Source organism: Ailuropoda melanoleuca, chromosome 7, assembly GCF_002007445.2.
Source record: "Ailuropoda melanoleuca isolate Jingjing chromosome 7, ASM200744v2, whole genome shotgun sequence".
Lineage (NCBI taxonomy): Eukaryota > Metazoa > Chordata > Mammalia > Carnivora > Ursidae > Ailuropoda > Ailuropoda melanoleuca.
The window spans coordinates 25,937,290-25,951,961 of NC_048224.1; the positions used below are offsets into that span (position 1 = coordinate 25,937,290).

Here is a 14,672-nt window from a genome sequence, read left to right on the forward strand (position 1 = left end):
TTGCCACACTTTCTTTTCATCTTATTCTTTGGCCATTTTCACACACTTATTCTTATGTAAATAAACTCAAATTTTATCCCCTTTCAAAACCCACTGGTGTCTTGATTTTTATTAATCTAACTGTATTAAAGGTTATGTTATTTTACAAAGGACATGAAATTTTATATTAAGGCTTTTCATTGGAATATTATGCCAGATGTTCAATACTATAGTACTGTCCTTGAAGACATTACTTTTCTTCATAAAGATCTTATATTGCTCTTATATAATTTATTCCTCAAAGCTCTTCCGTAAGTTTGTAGGTTTTATTACATTGTCAATAGGTTATTTTTCTCTATTTCCGTATCAAACTGGTTAGTGCTATGAGAAGTTAGATTTTTATTTATGTATCTTGAATCTAACAATCTCATCCAACTCAATTATAGATTTTTAAAAAATCTCTTTCCTATGTATGTATACAACGCTATCTGCTAAGATTCAACACAATTATTTACTTTTCTTGCCTTTTTGCTTTAGTGATGAAGAACCTTCAAAGATGATGTTCAGAGGCACTCATAACCTGATTTTCATGGAAATGTTTACTGAATTTTTCTGTTCCCGCTATGTCTTTTCCCTGAAATAATACTGCTAATGCTTTCTTCTAAGGAGTAGCTTGCTTTTTCACTTTTAAAATACTGTCTTTGGATGAGCAGAAATTTTTTTATTTTAATAAAATCTACTATGCTGGTGTTCTATTAAGTGCTTATTTATATATCCTGTTTAAGAAATTTTTGCCGACCTTATGTATAGACAATCTCTTTATCTGTTTACTTATTTTTTACCTTACACATTCAGATCTAGAACCCAACTTTATTTTGAGTATGATATCAAGTAGGACTCAAGGTTCCAATTCATGTGCATGGTTATCCAGCTGTCACCGTAACATTACTAAAAGACCTTCCTTTCCTTCCTTGAATTCCTTAACCTCTGCCAAAAGTTAAGTGACAAATAGATGTTTAAGTCTATTTCTGACAATGAACACAATTCTTTAAGTTTAGTTTATCAACAGTTCTCTGTATGGCTAGTGCTTTTCCCATATCTTACTTAAGAAAGCCTTCCCTACTTTAAAGTCATGAAGCTATTGCTACACGACTTTCTTAAAAGCTTAACAGTTTTGCCATTAACATTTACATCTTTAATCTACCTGGAATTGATTTTTGTGAACGGTAAAAGGATCCAGTTTCACGTTTTCATTTGGATATCCAATTATCCCAGCATCATTTATTAAAAACACTATCTTCTTCCAACTCATCTGAAACCATGTATCATTAAAAGTATTCATAAATATGTGGGTTTATTTCTGGGCTTTATGTTCTATTTCATTAGCGTATTTAATTATTCTGGCATTAGAATCACCTGCGTTAAAACAGGTTGCTTGGTCCACATCCAGAGTTTCTGATTCAGGAAGTCTAGTATATTGTCTGAGAACCTGCATTTCTAAAACAAATGTGTTGGTGATGCTGCTACTGCTGGCCAGATGATCTAGGACATACTCTGAGAACCACTTGGTCTTAGCGACTAGACCAGAGTGCCAGTTGGCCAACTATTTCTTAAACAGTGAGAAAGTAAGTATTTAGGCTTGTGGGCATCTTGATCTCTGCATAAGGCACCCATAGATAATAAATAAACAAGCACAGCTGCATTCCAATAAAACTCTACAGAAACAGCTCTACAGAAGCAGTAGCCTGCTTTTCCCCACTCCAACATAATTCCAGGTCCTTTATAAAATGCTCAGAAATGACAGAATCAGCTTTTCAAGTTACACCAAAAACTTTCTAGAAATTTACTTGAGATTATGCTATCTCTACATATTCCGAATGTCAGTTTTGACAACAGGCAGTTTTGACAAAAAGGTTTATAAGCCAAACCTTCAGTATTTAGATAGGTTTTCTTTAATCTGCCTTAACAAAGTTTTATAATCTTCTACAAAGAAATCTTGAGCATCTTTTATTAAGACTGCTTCATAACTTCATATTATTTTGGTTTTTTCAATATTTATTTGACTATTATAGAGAATTTCAAACATGTTAAACAGTAGTATAATGAGTCCCCATATGCATCACATAGCCTCCAAAACCATAGCCAATCCATTTCCATCAACTTCTCCCTTTCCTGTATTTTGCTGAAGCAAATCCTAGGAACCCAACCTTTAATAAATATTTTAGTACGTATTTCTGGAAGACACAAACACAACCATGATAGCATTATCAACCTCCCTTAAGAAAAAGATCCTTAAAAATAATATTCTGTTCAAAATTCCAACTGCATCATCAATATCAAATTTTCAATCAGAATCCAAAAATGGTTTACATATTTGCAATTAATTGGAAGATCTCTAAGTTTATAACTGCCACTTGCATCCCCCTCCTCACCCTCATCGCCACAGCTTATCTGTTGAAAAAGTCTGGGTTGTTTAGTGGAAATATAGCTTTAAAAAATTTTTTTTTATTATGTTTGATTCTGGTATAGAAAAATACAACTGACTGTTGATAGGTGTTTTTGTAACCAATCAATCTGTTCAATTCTTAATACTAATAGCTTATCTAAGATGCTTTGGGCTTTTCTATGCATATGATCATTTCATCTGCAAATACTGCTGGTGTTATTTGTTCTTTTCTTATTCTTAAACTCTTTTATACTTGCCTTCTGTCCTCACTTATCCTCCATAAAATATTGGAAACAATTCATTTTCATTTCTACAGATTAACCTATTCTAGACATTTCACATAAATGTGGCCTTCTGTGACTAGCTTTCTTTACTTACCATGTTTTCAAGTTTAATCCATGTAGCCTAGCATGAATCAGTACTTCACTACACTTTCTAGTGAATTATTTCATTGTACGGATATACCATATTGTATCTATTCATCAAGTGATCGATGCAAGTTACAGATTAGTCTACACATTTAATTTGCATCTGGGCACCAGATCAAATTCTTTTAAACTTAGAGTTTCTTGTGTTTTCTTCTACAGTTATATAGTGAGGAGAAAAATACAATTATTTCTTTCAATGTTTTATACCTATAACTACATTACCTTATTCCATTTGGTAGAACTTCCAATATAACATTAAATAAAAATGGACAGAGCAAACATCTCTAGTTGCTGATTCATCTCTGGCCAATCAGGATACTTGCTGCTAATTTTACTTATTTAAGTCATTTCCTTTTTGTTCTTATTAGAGTTTTTATTAAATTTTAACTGACTTCAACATATTCTGATAAAATCATTATCATTTTCTCCTATTATTTGTTGATGTAATATGAATATTTTCATATTAAGTTACCCTCTTACTTGGAATAAACCTTATTTATTCATAGGTTATTCTTTTTGATACACGGCTAGACTGTATTTCTAACATCTAATTAGAACATCTTCCTTTGTATTTGAGTTTTTTTTCTATTGTTCTTTGGGGATTACTATCTTTATATTTACTTTTGATATTAAAACTACATGGGTTTCATAAAATAATTAGAAAACTGGTCTTAAGAAAAGCCTGAAATCACTTGTATATTATTACATGAGAGTTCCTTACAGATTGGAAAAATTATCTGTGAAGCCATCTGATCACTGTGCCTCTTCAATGGTAGCTTTTACACTTAATGTGGTAATTCAAATTTTCCTATTATTGTTGGGTTAATTTTTGGAACTTCACATTTTCTTTCTGTCCCCCCGAGTTACACACACAATTTCATTATAATAGCTAGTAACAAAATAATAATTGAGTGCTTACCATATGTACTAGTTTAAGTGCTCAAAATGAATCAACTCTTAATTCTCCCAACATCCCATAGGAAACAGGTATTTTATATCATCCCTACTTCCTTTATATACTTGTTCTTTTCACCTTAACCAAGCTCACAAGGTGCTTGTTACTCTTATCAATTTTTCAAAGCACCAGGATTGGGTTTTGCCCTACTTCTTTTTAAAAAAATAGATTTCCACATTATTAATTTTAGTTGTGTTTCCTGGTAATTTATTCTTCTCAATTCCTTTTGGTTTACTCTGCAATTTTTCCCCCTAATTATTCAAGCAATTAGTTCATTTATTTTCAATTTTTAATAAATAATGAAGGTTTATAAAATTTTCTCAGAAAACAGCTTTAGGCATATCTCATTGACTTTGATGATTTTTCCTTTAATTTCCCTTAATTACAATCTTGCCTCAAGTATTTCAGTGTCAGTTTAAAAATCATTTTTAAACTTATGATTTATAGTTTTATCAGATTATGACCACAAAGAATGTGGTCTAGAAAAATTTTTTCTTTTTAGAACTTCTTACTGCGTGATCATTTTTTTTTTTAGTGTTTCATTAACACGTCTGACAGAAGATGGTGCCTGGGAAACATATTTTCTTTTAATTGTCAATATACAGTGTTTTCATGACTTCCTATCATCTAGTGCAGATGAAAAAATTAATGCTAGTCTGAGTGTCTTTCCTTTGTTAATTTTCCTGTCTACAAACTTGACTTTTTCCTTATCCTTAAAATTCAGCAACTTTATCAGATGTATCTAGATTTGTGGCTTCTTTGACTTCAGAAACTCCACAGAAATCCAAACAATTCTGGTCTTTACTTTCAGGCTCTGAAGACCGACAAGCCCTCTTTCCTCGACTAGTCCCTCAGTTCCTGGCAGGAACAAAGGGAAATGAAGCTTTCTACCTGACATCCCTTTGGAGACTCATGGAAACCTATCAGCAAAGATGCACCCAACTGTCTTGCCTACTGAATTATCCAGAAGAAACTGGAAGGGAGAGGGAAACAGAAATGTGTATTCAAACTACCAGCTGTCTGTTCTCTCCTATTAATTTTGTTACCAGTGATTTCCAACCAATACATGAAACCAGAATCTGAGCTTTCATAACCTTGCTCCAAATTTTTTTAAAGTTCAATTTTCTTCTAAGCTGTACAGAATTTAAATTAAAAAGAATGAACTTATCTAAAACAGCTTCAGTTTGGGGAAAATTATTTCCTTTTAAGTAAAATTAAAAGACATTTACAACAAAAAACAAACAACCTCAATAAACTGCCACCAATTTTTAGCGTCTGTACTTTCTGGCCGTTCTGTAACTATACCTGGTCATGTATGTCAACCATTACTGCATTTTGCTGGGGTGGATGAGCAGCAGGGTGTAACAGACGGGGAGATACATTCGGAGGGTGGAAGGCTCGAGGTTCCTCTATTGCTTGCTGCTGTGCATAAGGGAGATGGTGATAGTTTTCATCTTGACTAATGGAATTATGTCGAGACAGACGATCCCTTCTTCCTCTCTGGCGCCTGACAGGAGGACTGTAATACACCAAATGTCAAAAAAAGTCATTATAATATTTACTGTTGTGATCTATAAGGATTCTAAGTATTGTCTCTCTTTGTAATACATCAGTTTATGCTAAGGCAAAAGCCTGAGTATTAAATTACTGTGGTTCCCCATCAGCTCTAAAAACAAACATTTTTTTTTTTTTAAAAATAACAAAATTGGTACTCAGCTCTGCAAATATTAGAAATCAACAGCCCACTACTGGTCTTTGTTTGTTTAACTGTATGAAGCTGCCCTTTGTAAAGGCAAAGTAGTCAAATATCAGCAATTTCACATGGATTAACCCATTATTTTGCTCCCTTTTATCCTGTAAACATACGAATTTTAATCTGCATATATCTCGCCAATCTTCCATATATGCCTAATGGGCACTTCATGTTTTATCTATCTAGCTAAGATATACAGAAAGACTTAGTTCCTCAAACTGGTAGTTGCCAAAGGGGAGTGGGGTAGGGGGAGCAAAATGAGTGAAGGGGGAGTGAGAAGTAGAGGCTTCCAATAATGGAATGGATAAGTCACGGGGATGAAAGGTACAGCATAGGGAATATAGTCAATGGCATTATAATAGCATTGTATGGTGATAGATGGTAGTTGTAGTTACACTTGTGATGAGCAGAGCAAAACATACAGACCTGTCAAATCATTACACTGTACACCTGAAACACTGTGCCAACTACAATTTAAAAAAAGAAATCGAGGTGAAAAAGAGTTCTTACATATCCAAAATGAGATTTTTTCAAAATTCAAGTAGAAAATACATAAAGAACATCTGTGGACAACTGCAAATGTAATAGTAACTCAGTAAATGCTGAAAATGAAAATGATTGAGATAGCATCAGCATAAATATTCCTGTAATATACACAATTTTTAAGCACTGGCTATAAAGGAAACCACTTTTACTCCCCCTACACCAGTCATAGTCATCTATATAGTTTAACATGAACTTTGTCAAGCTGTTACTGTGAAATCTCTATTTTCTACTTCTCTAAAATTCCACAATTCATCTCCACTGCTTTTTACAATGACTTAGCACCAACGCAATTAAAAAAAGCAGACTCATTAAAACGTACTCTACAGGGGCGCCTGGGTGGCTCAGTAGGTTAAGTGGCTGCCTTTGGCTCAGGTCATGATCCCAGAGTCCTGGGATTGAGGCCTGCATCAGATCCCTGCTCGATGGGCAAGCTGCCTCTCCCTCTCCGCTGCTTGTACCCTCTCACGCGCTCTCTCAAATAAATAAAATCTTTAAACGAACAAATAAATAAATAAAATGTACTCTACATTAGCAAAAGAGGCCAAACAGCCCCTTTCGAGACACAGCTGCACACACAGCCCCTTCAGCAACCTTTACTGAGATCAGGTCACCTCTCTACCTCTAAATTTGCTTCTTCTCACTCCCAACTGCCCAATCTTAAGGAGAACAAGGACATTCCTTCATGACACTAACTCTTCTATAGTACTCTTGATACCATTCCCCTGCTTCTTGTTCCATTAACTGCCTCCTCTAACTTTAATATGTCTCTTTTTGCAAAATTTATGTATCTTTGCTTCAAAATCTACATACTGTATTTCATTGAATTTAAGATGCCATCCACCCTAGAACTCACTTTTTAAATGTTTTGAGATAATTTTAGTATAGTTTTTTGCATACCCTTTGCCCAGCTTTCATGCTAGTATCTTCCATAAGCATAGAAAAATTACTAAAATTAATAAACCTTGGTATTATACTACTAATTAAACCAGAGCATATTTCAGATTTCACTACTTTTTCCACCAAAGTCCCCTCACTGCTGAGAATCCAATACAGGATCCCATTATTGCGTATAGTTGTCATATCTCCTTTTTATTATTTGTTTTAGGGAGGTTTGGGGAGGAGCAGAGGGAGAAGGAGAAAGAGAGAATCTTAAGCAGGTTCCACGCCTGGCACAGAACCTGATGCAGGGCTCCATCTCACGACCCTGAGGTTCAGGACCTGAGCATGAAATCGAGAGTCGGGCACTTAACCGACTGAGCACCCAGGTGGCTCCTGTATCTGTACAGACATTTAAAGGACTGTTTCATGGGGCAGCTGGCTGGCTCAGTGGGTGGAGCATGGGACTCTTAATCTCAGGGTTGTGAGTTCAAGTTGGCTGCAGAGGTTACTCAAAATTAAATCTTAAAAATATATAAGATAAAGGACTGCTTTATGTTAAAAAAAAAAAAAAAGGTTGCCAATTAAACTATGACATACCATCAATTCTAAGTTCTTAACAGATGTTGAGATGTGGAAAAATATGTACCTTAAAATCAAAATAGAGTATACGTGCTCAGATCATTCATCTCCTGAAAATCTACTCAACCTATACATACACTTTAAGGGCCCCTTTATTATTTTTTACTCTGTTTGTTGCCACTTGTTCTCATTTTCTTACTCAAAAATAATTTCAGCAGCACTCCAACGAAACACAAATTAAGATCCAACTCCTCATGATGACATTCAAGTCTATTATTTGGTCCCTTTATCTTTATTATACGGCCTCTCATTAAATGTTACATGTGCCTTTGCAACAACATTTAGAAAGCAGAATAGCTGAAAAATCCAGAAATAAGAAAAAATTATAAAATACAAATATTTCGTTCAGTTGAATGAATATTTATCGTATCTTGTCATGTTATTTTTGGCGTATCATTTGCCACAAAGCTGTTCTGTCCTCTTACCCGCCTTTTGTTGGATTGAGTTTTTTATACGTGTTTTGTATTTTTGTGTAGAAGTTACACATTCCTTATTTCTATTCTATTTCTATTCTCCTAGTGATTACCCTTAATTTTTAAATATATACTTCCACTTTTCTAAAAACATCTCGATTTACTCAACATTCCTGGCACGTAGAAATTAAACTTATATACTCTTCTCCCTGCTCTGTCCCCATCTCATGGGCAGATCTCCGTATTTCTTTTTCTTTTTTAAACAACAGACCTTTATTCAGACTTAATTGTATGTCTTTTTCATTTCCTTTGCTAACCAATGGTCCTGAATCCTAGTTCTTGCATTCATTCCTCTGCTTCCTGGAGAGAGTAAAACTTTTATTAATTCTTTCAGGGAGGATTTCTTGCTGGTCAATTCCGTCTCTTAATATTTGAAATGTATTTATATTTTGGCTTTATACTTAAGTGATAATCTGGCAGAACTTAAAGTTTCTGTCTTGGAATATTTGTGAATTTTTATTATCCTTGGTTATGTTCTGCAAGTTCACCAAAATCTTGTTCAACAGTCTTTCTTAAATTCTGAGAAATGGTTTCGCATTATTTCTTTAAAAAGGTCCCTTCAATTGTCTCCATCTGAAAATATTATTATACATACTTAGAACTGATGGCTCTGTCTCTATATTTAAACTTTTTTATCCACACTTTTTATTTTGCCTTTTACACTACATCTGGGAAAATTTCTCCACTTGATCAGAAACTAGGACACCTTTTCTGCACATTTACTGAGTTCTAATTTTTTCCTTAGTAAGGTTTCTAGTTGACTTTTATGAATACAATATCCTCTTGCATCTCTCTCATGTTACACTTACTCAAAAATTCTGTCTGTTCTATTAACTGTTTAAATTCTTTGTTTTATTGAGTTTAGTGTTCTTCTCTCACTTTGTGTGCTCATCATTGTATCTGAAATTATGTTAGACTGCTATTGAATACTGTATCTGCTTGGAGGCAATCTGGCAGCTAAGCTTATAGCTAGCCTATAATAAAGTATGGGGTAAGGAATAACACACACTGCTGGGCAGAATGAGCCTATAAGCTGGTTTTCTAGGTAAGTGCTTCCTCCTACCCCCCCCCCCGTGTTTCCATGAGCTTAGAGTATGATGCTTCTCTTCAATTTAACAACCCACAGCTAGTTACTATCACCACCTGGAAATAGACACATCTGACATTCTCTCTCTGATCCAGAGCCTTTCCTATGACCCAGCATTTGTACTCCTAAGCCTATATACTAGTGAAATGTTTCCACCTGTACACCAGGAAATATGTACATAAAAGGTTCCTAATAACATCCTTTATAATAGTAAGAAACTGAGCATAACAATTACTCAATAGATGGATAAATAATGGTATATCAATACAATATAAGACTATACAAACTAAAAATAAATGAACTACTGCTATCCACATTAAAAACAGAATGTTTGATAAACAAAGCCAAAGAAGAATACAATTAAATGAAAGTAAAACTGGCAAAACCTAAAATTGTATTGTTGTAGAATATATTCCTAGGTATTAAAAAGCATTAACAAGGAAATGATGTCAAATCACAGAACAGGATTTATCCTCTAGGAAGGATGAACAGGGGCTTTTGATATATTAACAATGTTCTATTTTAACCTGGGTGTTGGTAGACTTGTGTGTTATCCTTTTAAGTGTATGCTTGTTTCACATGTTCTTCTGAATGTATGACGCATTTCACCATAAAACAATAGATAAGATTACAGCAGGTGCTCAGATTGTAACCCTGAAACAACCATATTGCCTCATGCTATAATATTTAATAGCTATAAAATATTTTACCTGGGCTGACATACATTATTTTAACTTAAACGTTCCCATAAAATTGGGGGGGAATGCACCAAGTAATGTAAAAGTCTTAGTGTCTCAACAGAATATAACTCAGGAACAGGTTTATTTTGTCTCATTTGGAACAAAGAATGGGGGGTTTTGATTTGTTTTTAAAGATTTTATTTATTTGTCAGAGAGAGAAGCAGGCCCCCGGTGAGCAAGAAGCCCAATGCAGGACTTGATTCCAGGATGCTGGGATGATGACCTGAGCCAAAGACAGTCGCTTGACCGACTGAGCCACCCAGGGCGTTTCAAGACTGGTGGTTTTAAGACCCTTCAGTATTAGTTTCCCAGGGTTGCCATAACAAAATACTACACACTATGTGGCTTAAACAACAAAAATTAATTTCCTCACAGCTCTAGAGACTAAAAGTCCAAGATCAAGGTGTCAACATGATGAGTTTCTGGTGAGAGCTCTCTTCCTGGTTTGCAGGTGACCATCTTTTCACTGTGTCCTCACATGCCAGAGAGAGTGAGTTCTCTGGTGTCTCTTCTTATAAGGACACCAATCCTATTGGATTGGGGGCCCCACCCTTATGATTTCATTCAACCTTAATTACTTCCTTAGAGACCCCATCTCCACATACAGCCACACTGGGAATTAGGGCTTCAGCATATGAATTTTGAAGAAACACAAACATTCAGTCCATAACACCTTCCTAATTCAAGAGTTTCAATGTTTCTTAGATTATCAACATCCTGGACATGCGAACACTTGTCTCACTCCAAGGATACACAATTTCCCTGAAGAAGAAATGTATGCCTCAGGCCACAACTGAAGAGGAAGCAGCTCAGAAGAAATATATTCCTCTGGGAAGGAAAGCCAGGGGCCACGTCCCATGACAGAGAAGACTGAGCACTGAAGTTAACCTCAGTCAGTTTTTCACACCACAGGCTCCACAGTTTTACAAGAAACCTAATTAAGCTCCCAATTGCCTTAAGGATACAGAAGATAAAGGAATGGAGTGAAAAAGAGGTAGCTCATTTCTCAGGTCTCCATGTTTCCTTACAGTTTTGAACTATAAGATGCATTTTTCTGTAATCAGAACTGGAGGCTAACCCACACAAAGCCTTAAACCATAAAGTAGCTGAATTCATACATAATGGCATGGGCTGACTTAAGGTAAATCACTTTAGCCTCTTTTAATTTCTTCTATAACTCTCATGCTCTAGTGTGGGAGTCTAAACAATGTGTCATGTTGTAATTCATGTGTGAGTGTATGAGCATATGTGTTAATGTGTTTATAAAATGCCCACAGGGTAAAAAAAATGCTTTCTGACATTAAAAAAAAAATCTCATAAATCTACCAATGGAAGAAAATTTAAGAAATACATTGTAATCAACTAACCTTCTTCTGTTACGTGCAGGTGTGTTGCATCGTTCCCCTGAGAAGTGATGTTGGCTTGATCGAACTGAAGGGGGCTGCCTATTTGATGTCATCTCCCATGGTCGCATTGGTGGTGAGGGAGCTGGTGATGCTGATGTATAATCAAAGACTGAATGAGAGAGGCGCTGTCTCTTGGGACTCGGACTATCTTCACTCTGCCAATGCAACAAAATCAATCAACTTAATGAGACCTTTTAAGGATTTTGCAATACTATATATGCACAGCTGTTTAAACATATTTACCTTAAAGAGTAAAGGAGGGGGAAAATATCCTGTCAACCCAAATTAAGTATCTTTAAAGAACAAAAGATTCTGGGTAAGGGAAGGGAGATGCAAAGTAACTATCAAATGAAAGTAAAACCTGTTTCTTCAAAATCATCATAAAACTCATCAACATATAAGATATACAATAAGGCGATAAGCAATTGTATAGAACTTAACCATTTATTTTTTAAACATTTATTCATTCACTCTAGAGAGAGCGTTTGCGCTAGGGGCAGGGGGAGAGGGAAAGAGAGAACCTCAAACAGACTCCCTGCCAGTGAGAGCCCAACACGGCCTCCATCCCAAGACCTGAGCCAAAATCAAGAGTCAGAAGCTTAACTGACTGAGCCACCAGGCTCCCATTGACCATTTCTTTAAAATCCCAACCCAACTGAGAAATTCTACTATGCTTCCTCGGCAGTTAAGTTACTCTTTTAGGGATCAATTCTCATCTAAGAGAGCAACTGAGAAGGGGGTATAATTCAAGTAATTTCTAAACAACACTCTTCTGCTTATTCCTATTGTTTAAAATTTATAGGGATAAAATAACATTTACAAAAACAAATGAAAGGAACCATCAACTGATCTAGATCATCAGTTGTTGGGTTTTTTTTTTTTTTAAGGTATTTATTTATTTGGGAGAAAGTAAGCTGGAGGGAGAGGGAGAGAGAATCTGAAGCAGACTCTGAACTGAGCACAGAGCCCGACATGGGGCTCGATCTTGTGACCACAAGACATGACCTGAGATGAAACCAAGAGTCTGACACTTAACCAGGACTGAGCCACCCAGTCATCCCCTCATCTAGATCATCAGTTCTTAACTAGTACATTATAACATTTTGGGGAAGACATGGACTTTCAGGTAAATCATGAGAGTGGTGGATAATTCAAAACCTGTTCCTGTTACGTATTGAGGTTTCAAGGGTCACAGCACTGTTTACTAGCTATAAAATTGGTATGGATCTCTTAGTTGAATTATAACTCTCTAGGATTCCCCACACAACTCAATTTTCCAACCCAGTCTCACAAAAACTGTCAAAATAACACATTAACCAAATGTCTGGGGAGGGTTATGTGTTTTCTAAGAGAACCTCTCTCATCTCAAATCTACTCCTTCAAGTTCTAATTACTTGGGCATTATAGCACTTTTGGTTGCAAAATAATTGGTGCCTGCTGCCAGCACAAAAAAAATGAGAATATTAGCAAAAGAGTATACAGAGCTCCAATACTACAACATGAGATTTTAAAAGATAAGCATATAAAACAGAACTGATTAAACTGACAGGAATAAAGCAAACTGCTAAATGGTTACTTTTGATCATTCCAAGTTATTTAGCAGAGGTATTCCCAAAACACCATTTTCCTTATGTACTTAAGTTTATAATTCAAATTTGTCATTTTAATTAAAATAGAAAATAGTTTTCAGAACCACAAAGACACACCTTGTTTTCTCCCTAGATTTAATGGTGCTATTAAAAATATGCTTGTTTTTACCCTTTGATTTTAGTAAAATCAGTTATGCTCTAATAATCCTAAAACTTAAAAAATAAGCAATGAAATTTTGACATTTTAATTAAAAAAAATGCCAACTGATCAAGACCTGGCAAACTTATACATGAACTACACACAAGCACTAGAAATAAGTGATCTCCAGTTATAAAATAAATGACTTTTTTTAAACTACCAAATGCTAGAAACCAATCATGATCATTAGCTTTCATATGTATATCCTTATACTGCAAACCTCAATGCCAAGCTAAGGCATGGAACTCTTGAATTCTAAAAATTAACTGCCCAAAATGGAGGGGAATGGTACAGATCCACAAACACCACCTGAAGAAGCACTTAGACTATCAACCTTTGCAAATTTTCAATGATGTTAAAACTGTGGGTTAACACTGTTCTTATTTTACAACACATGCATTCTTTTTAAAGAGATAAGCAAAGGTGACTGGGGAAGTTTCCCATCTCTTTCTTCATGCTGTGATAGGTTCACATTAGTGAAAAGGGGGAGACAAAGAATGTGAAGTGAGCTATTAAGTCTTCCTTTTTTACTCAAAGTAACAGAAAACCAAAATGGATAAAGACAGGGAAATATTAAAAAGTTTACTATATACGACATGGTTTCATCACATTCCACATCAATTTTAGTCCTCTAGGGGCGCCTGGGTGGCTGTCATTAAGCGTTTGCCTTCGGCTCAAGCTGGGATCCAGCCCCAATCGGCTCCCTGGGAAGCCTGCTTCTCCCTCTCCCACTCCCCCTGCTTGTATTCCCTCTCTCGCTGCCTCTCTCTCTCTCTCTAATAAATAAATAAAATCTTAAAAATAAATATATTATATATATATATATATATAGCTTTTTAAAATAAAAAATAAAAATAAAATAAAAATGTTGAGGGAAAAAGATACTGAACCTAGAATTTTACACCCCAACTATTAATCTAGTGTGAAGGCAAAAACAAAGAACCTACCAGATGTATTAAGATTCAAAGATGTTTCTCACATATACTTTCAAAAAATTTTACTTGACTTTCTATGTGCACACGTGTGTTCTCTCTCGAGGACATACACATGCGCGCACGCACACACACACAATCTAATAAGCAGCAGAAGTAACCCAGAAGTGCAATGGAAAGAAACCTCAGGATGATGGCAGTAAAGGTCTGAAAAGTCATCATTACAATTAGAACAAGCTAAAAGACTTCAAGAAAAATGCTCTTGGAAGTTCCCCCCCCATTTTTAAGATTTTATTTATTTATTTGAGAGAGAGAGAGCAAGCAAGCACTAGAGCAGGGTTGGGGGGCAGAGGGAGAAGCAGACTGTCTGCTGAGCAGGGCGCCTGATGCGGGGCTCAATCCCGGGACTCTGGGATCATGACCTGAGCAGGAGGCAGCCACTTAACTCAGGTGCCCTGAGAACTTGGAATTTCTTTATAAAACTTAAGCACATGGCTCCTCTGTCATAGGAAGTATAAAACGTAATCAGAGTCTAGAAAAAACAAAGATGAAAACAAATCTGTATCATTTTGTCATCTAACACATTCTTTGAGTGGAACAGGCAGAGATGTAATTACATCT

The 14,672-nt window shown here is 35.5% G+C and overlaps 1 protein-coding gene across 13 annotated transcripts in view; it reads right to left on the reverse strand.

Moving 5' to 3' along the window:
- RNF38 (ring finger protein 38) overlaps positions 1–14,672 on the reverse strand; it is a 66,817-nt gene that overhangs the window by 20,746 nt on the left and 31,399 nt on the right. For all 13 annotated transcript variants that reach the window (XM_011224564.3, XM_011224563.3, XM_034664119.1 and 10 more), the window contains 2 exons: positions 11,293–11,486; positions 5,114–5,327 (listed from right to left, as the gene is read on the reverse strand). In XM_011224564.3, the coding sequence (XP_011222866.1) occupies positions 5,114–5,327; positions 11,293–11,399 (321 nt within the window). In that variant the 5' untranslated portion in view covers positions 11,400–11,486. The remainder of the gene's footprint in view (positions 1–5,113; positions 5,328–11,292; positions 11,487–14,672) is intronic.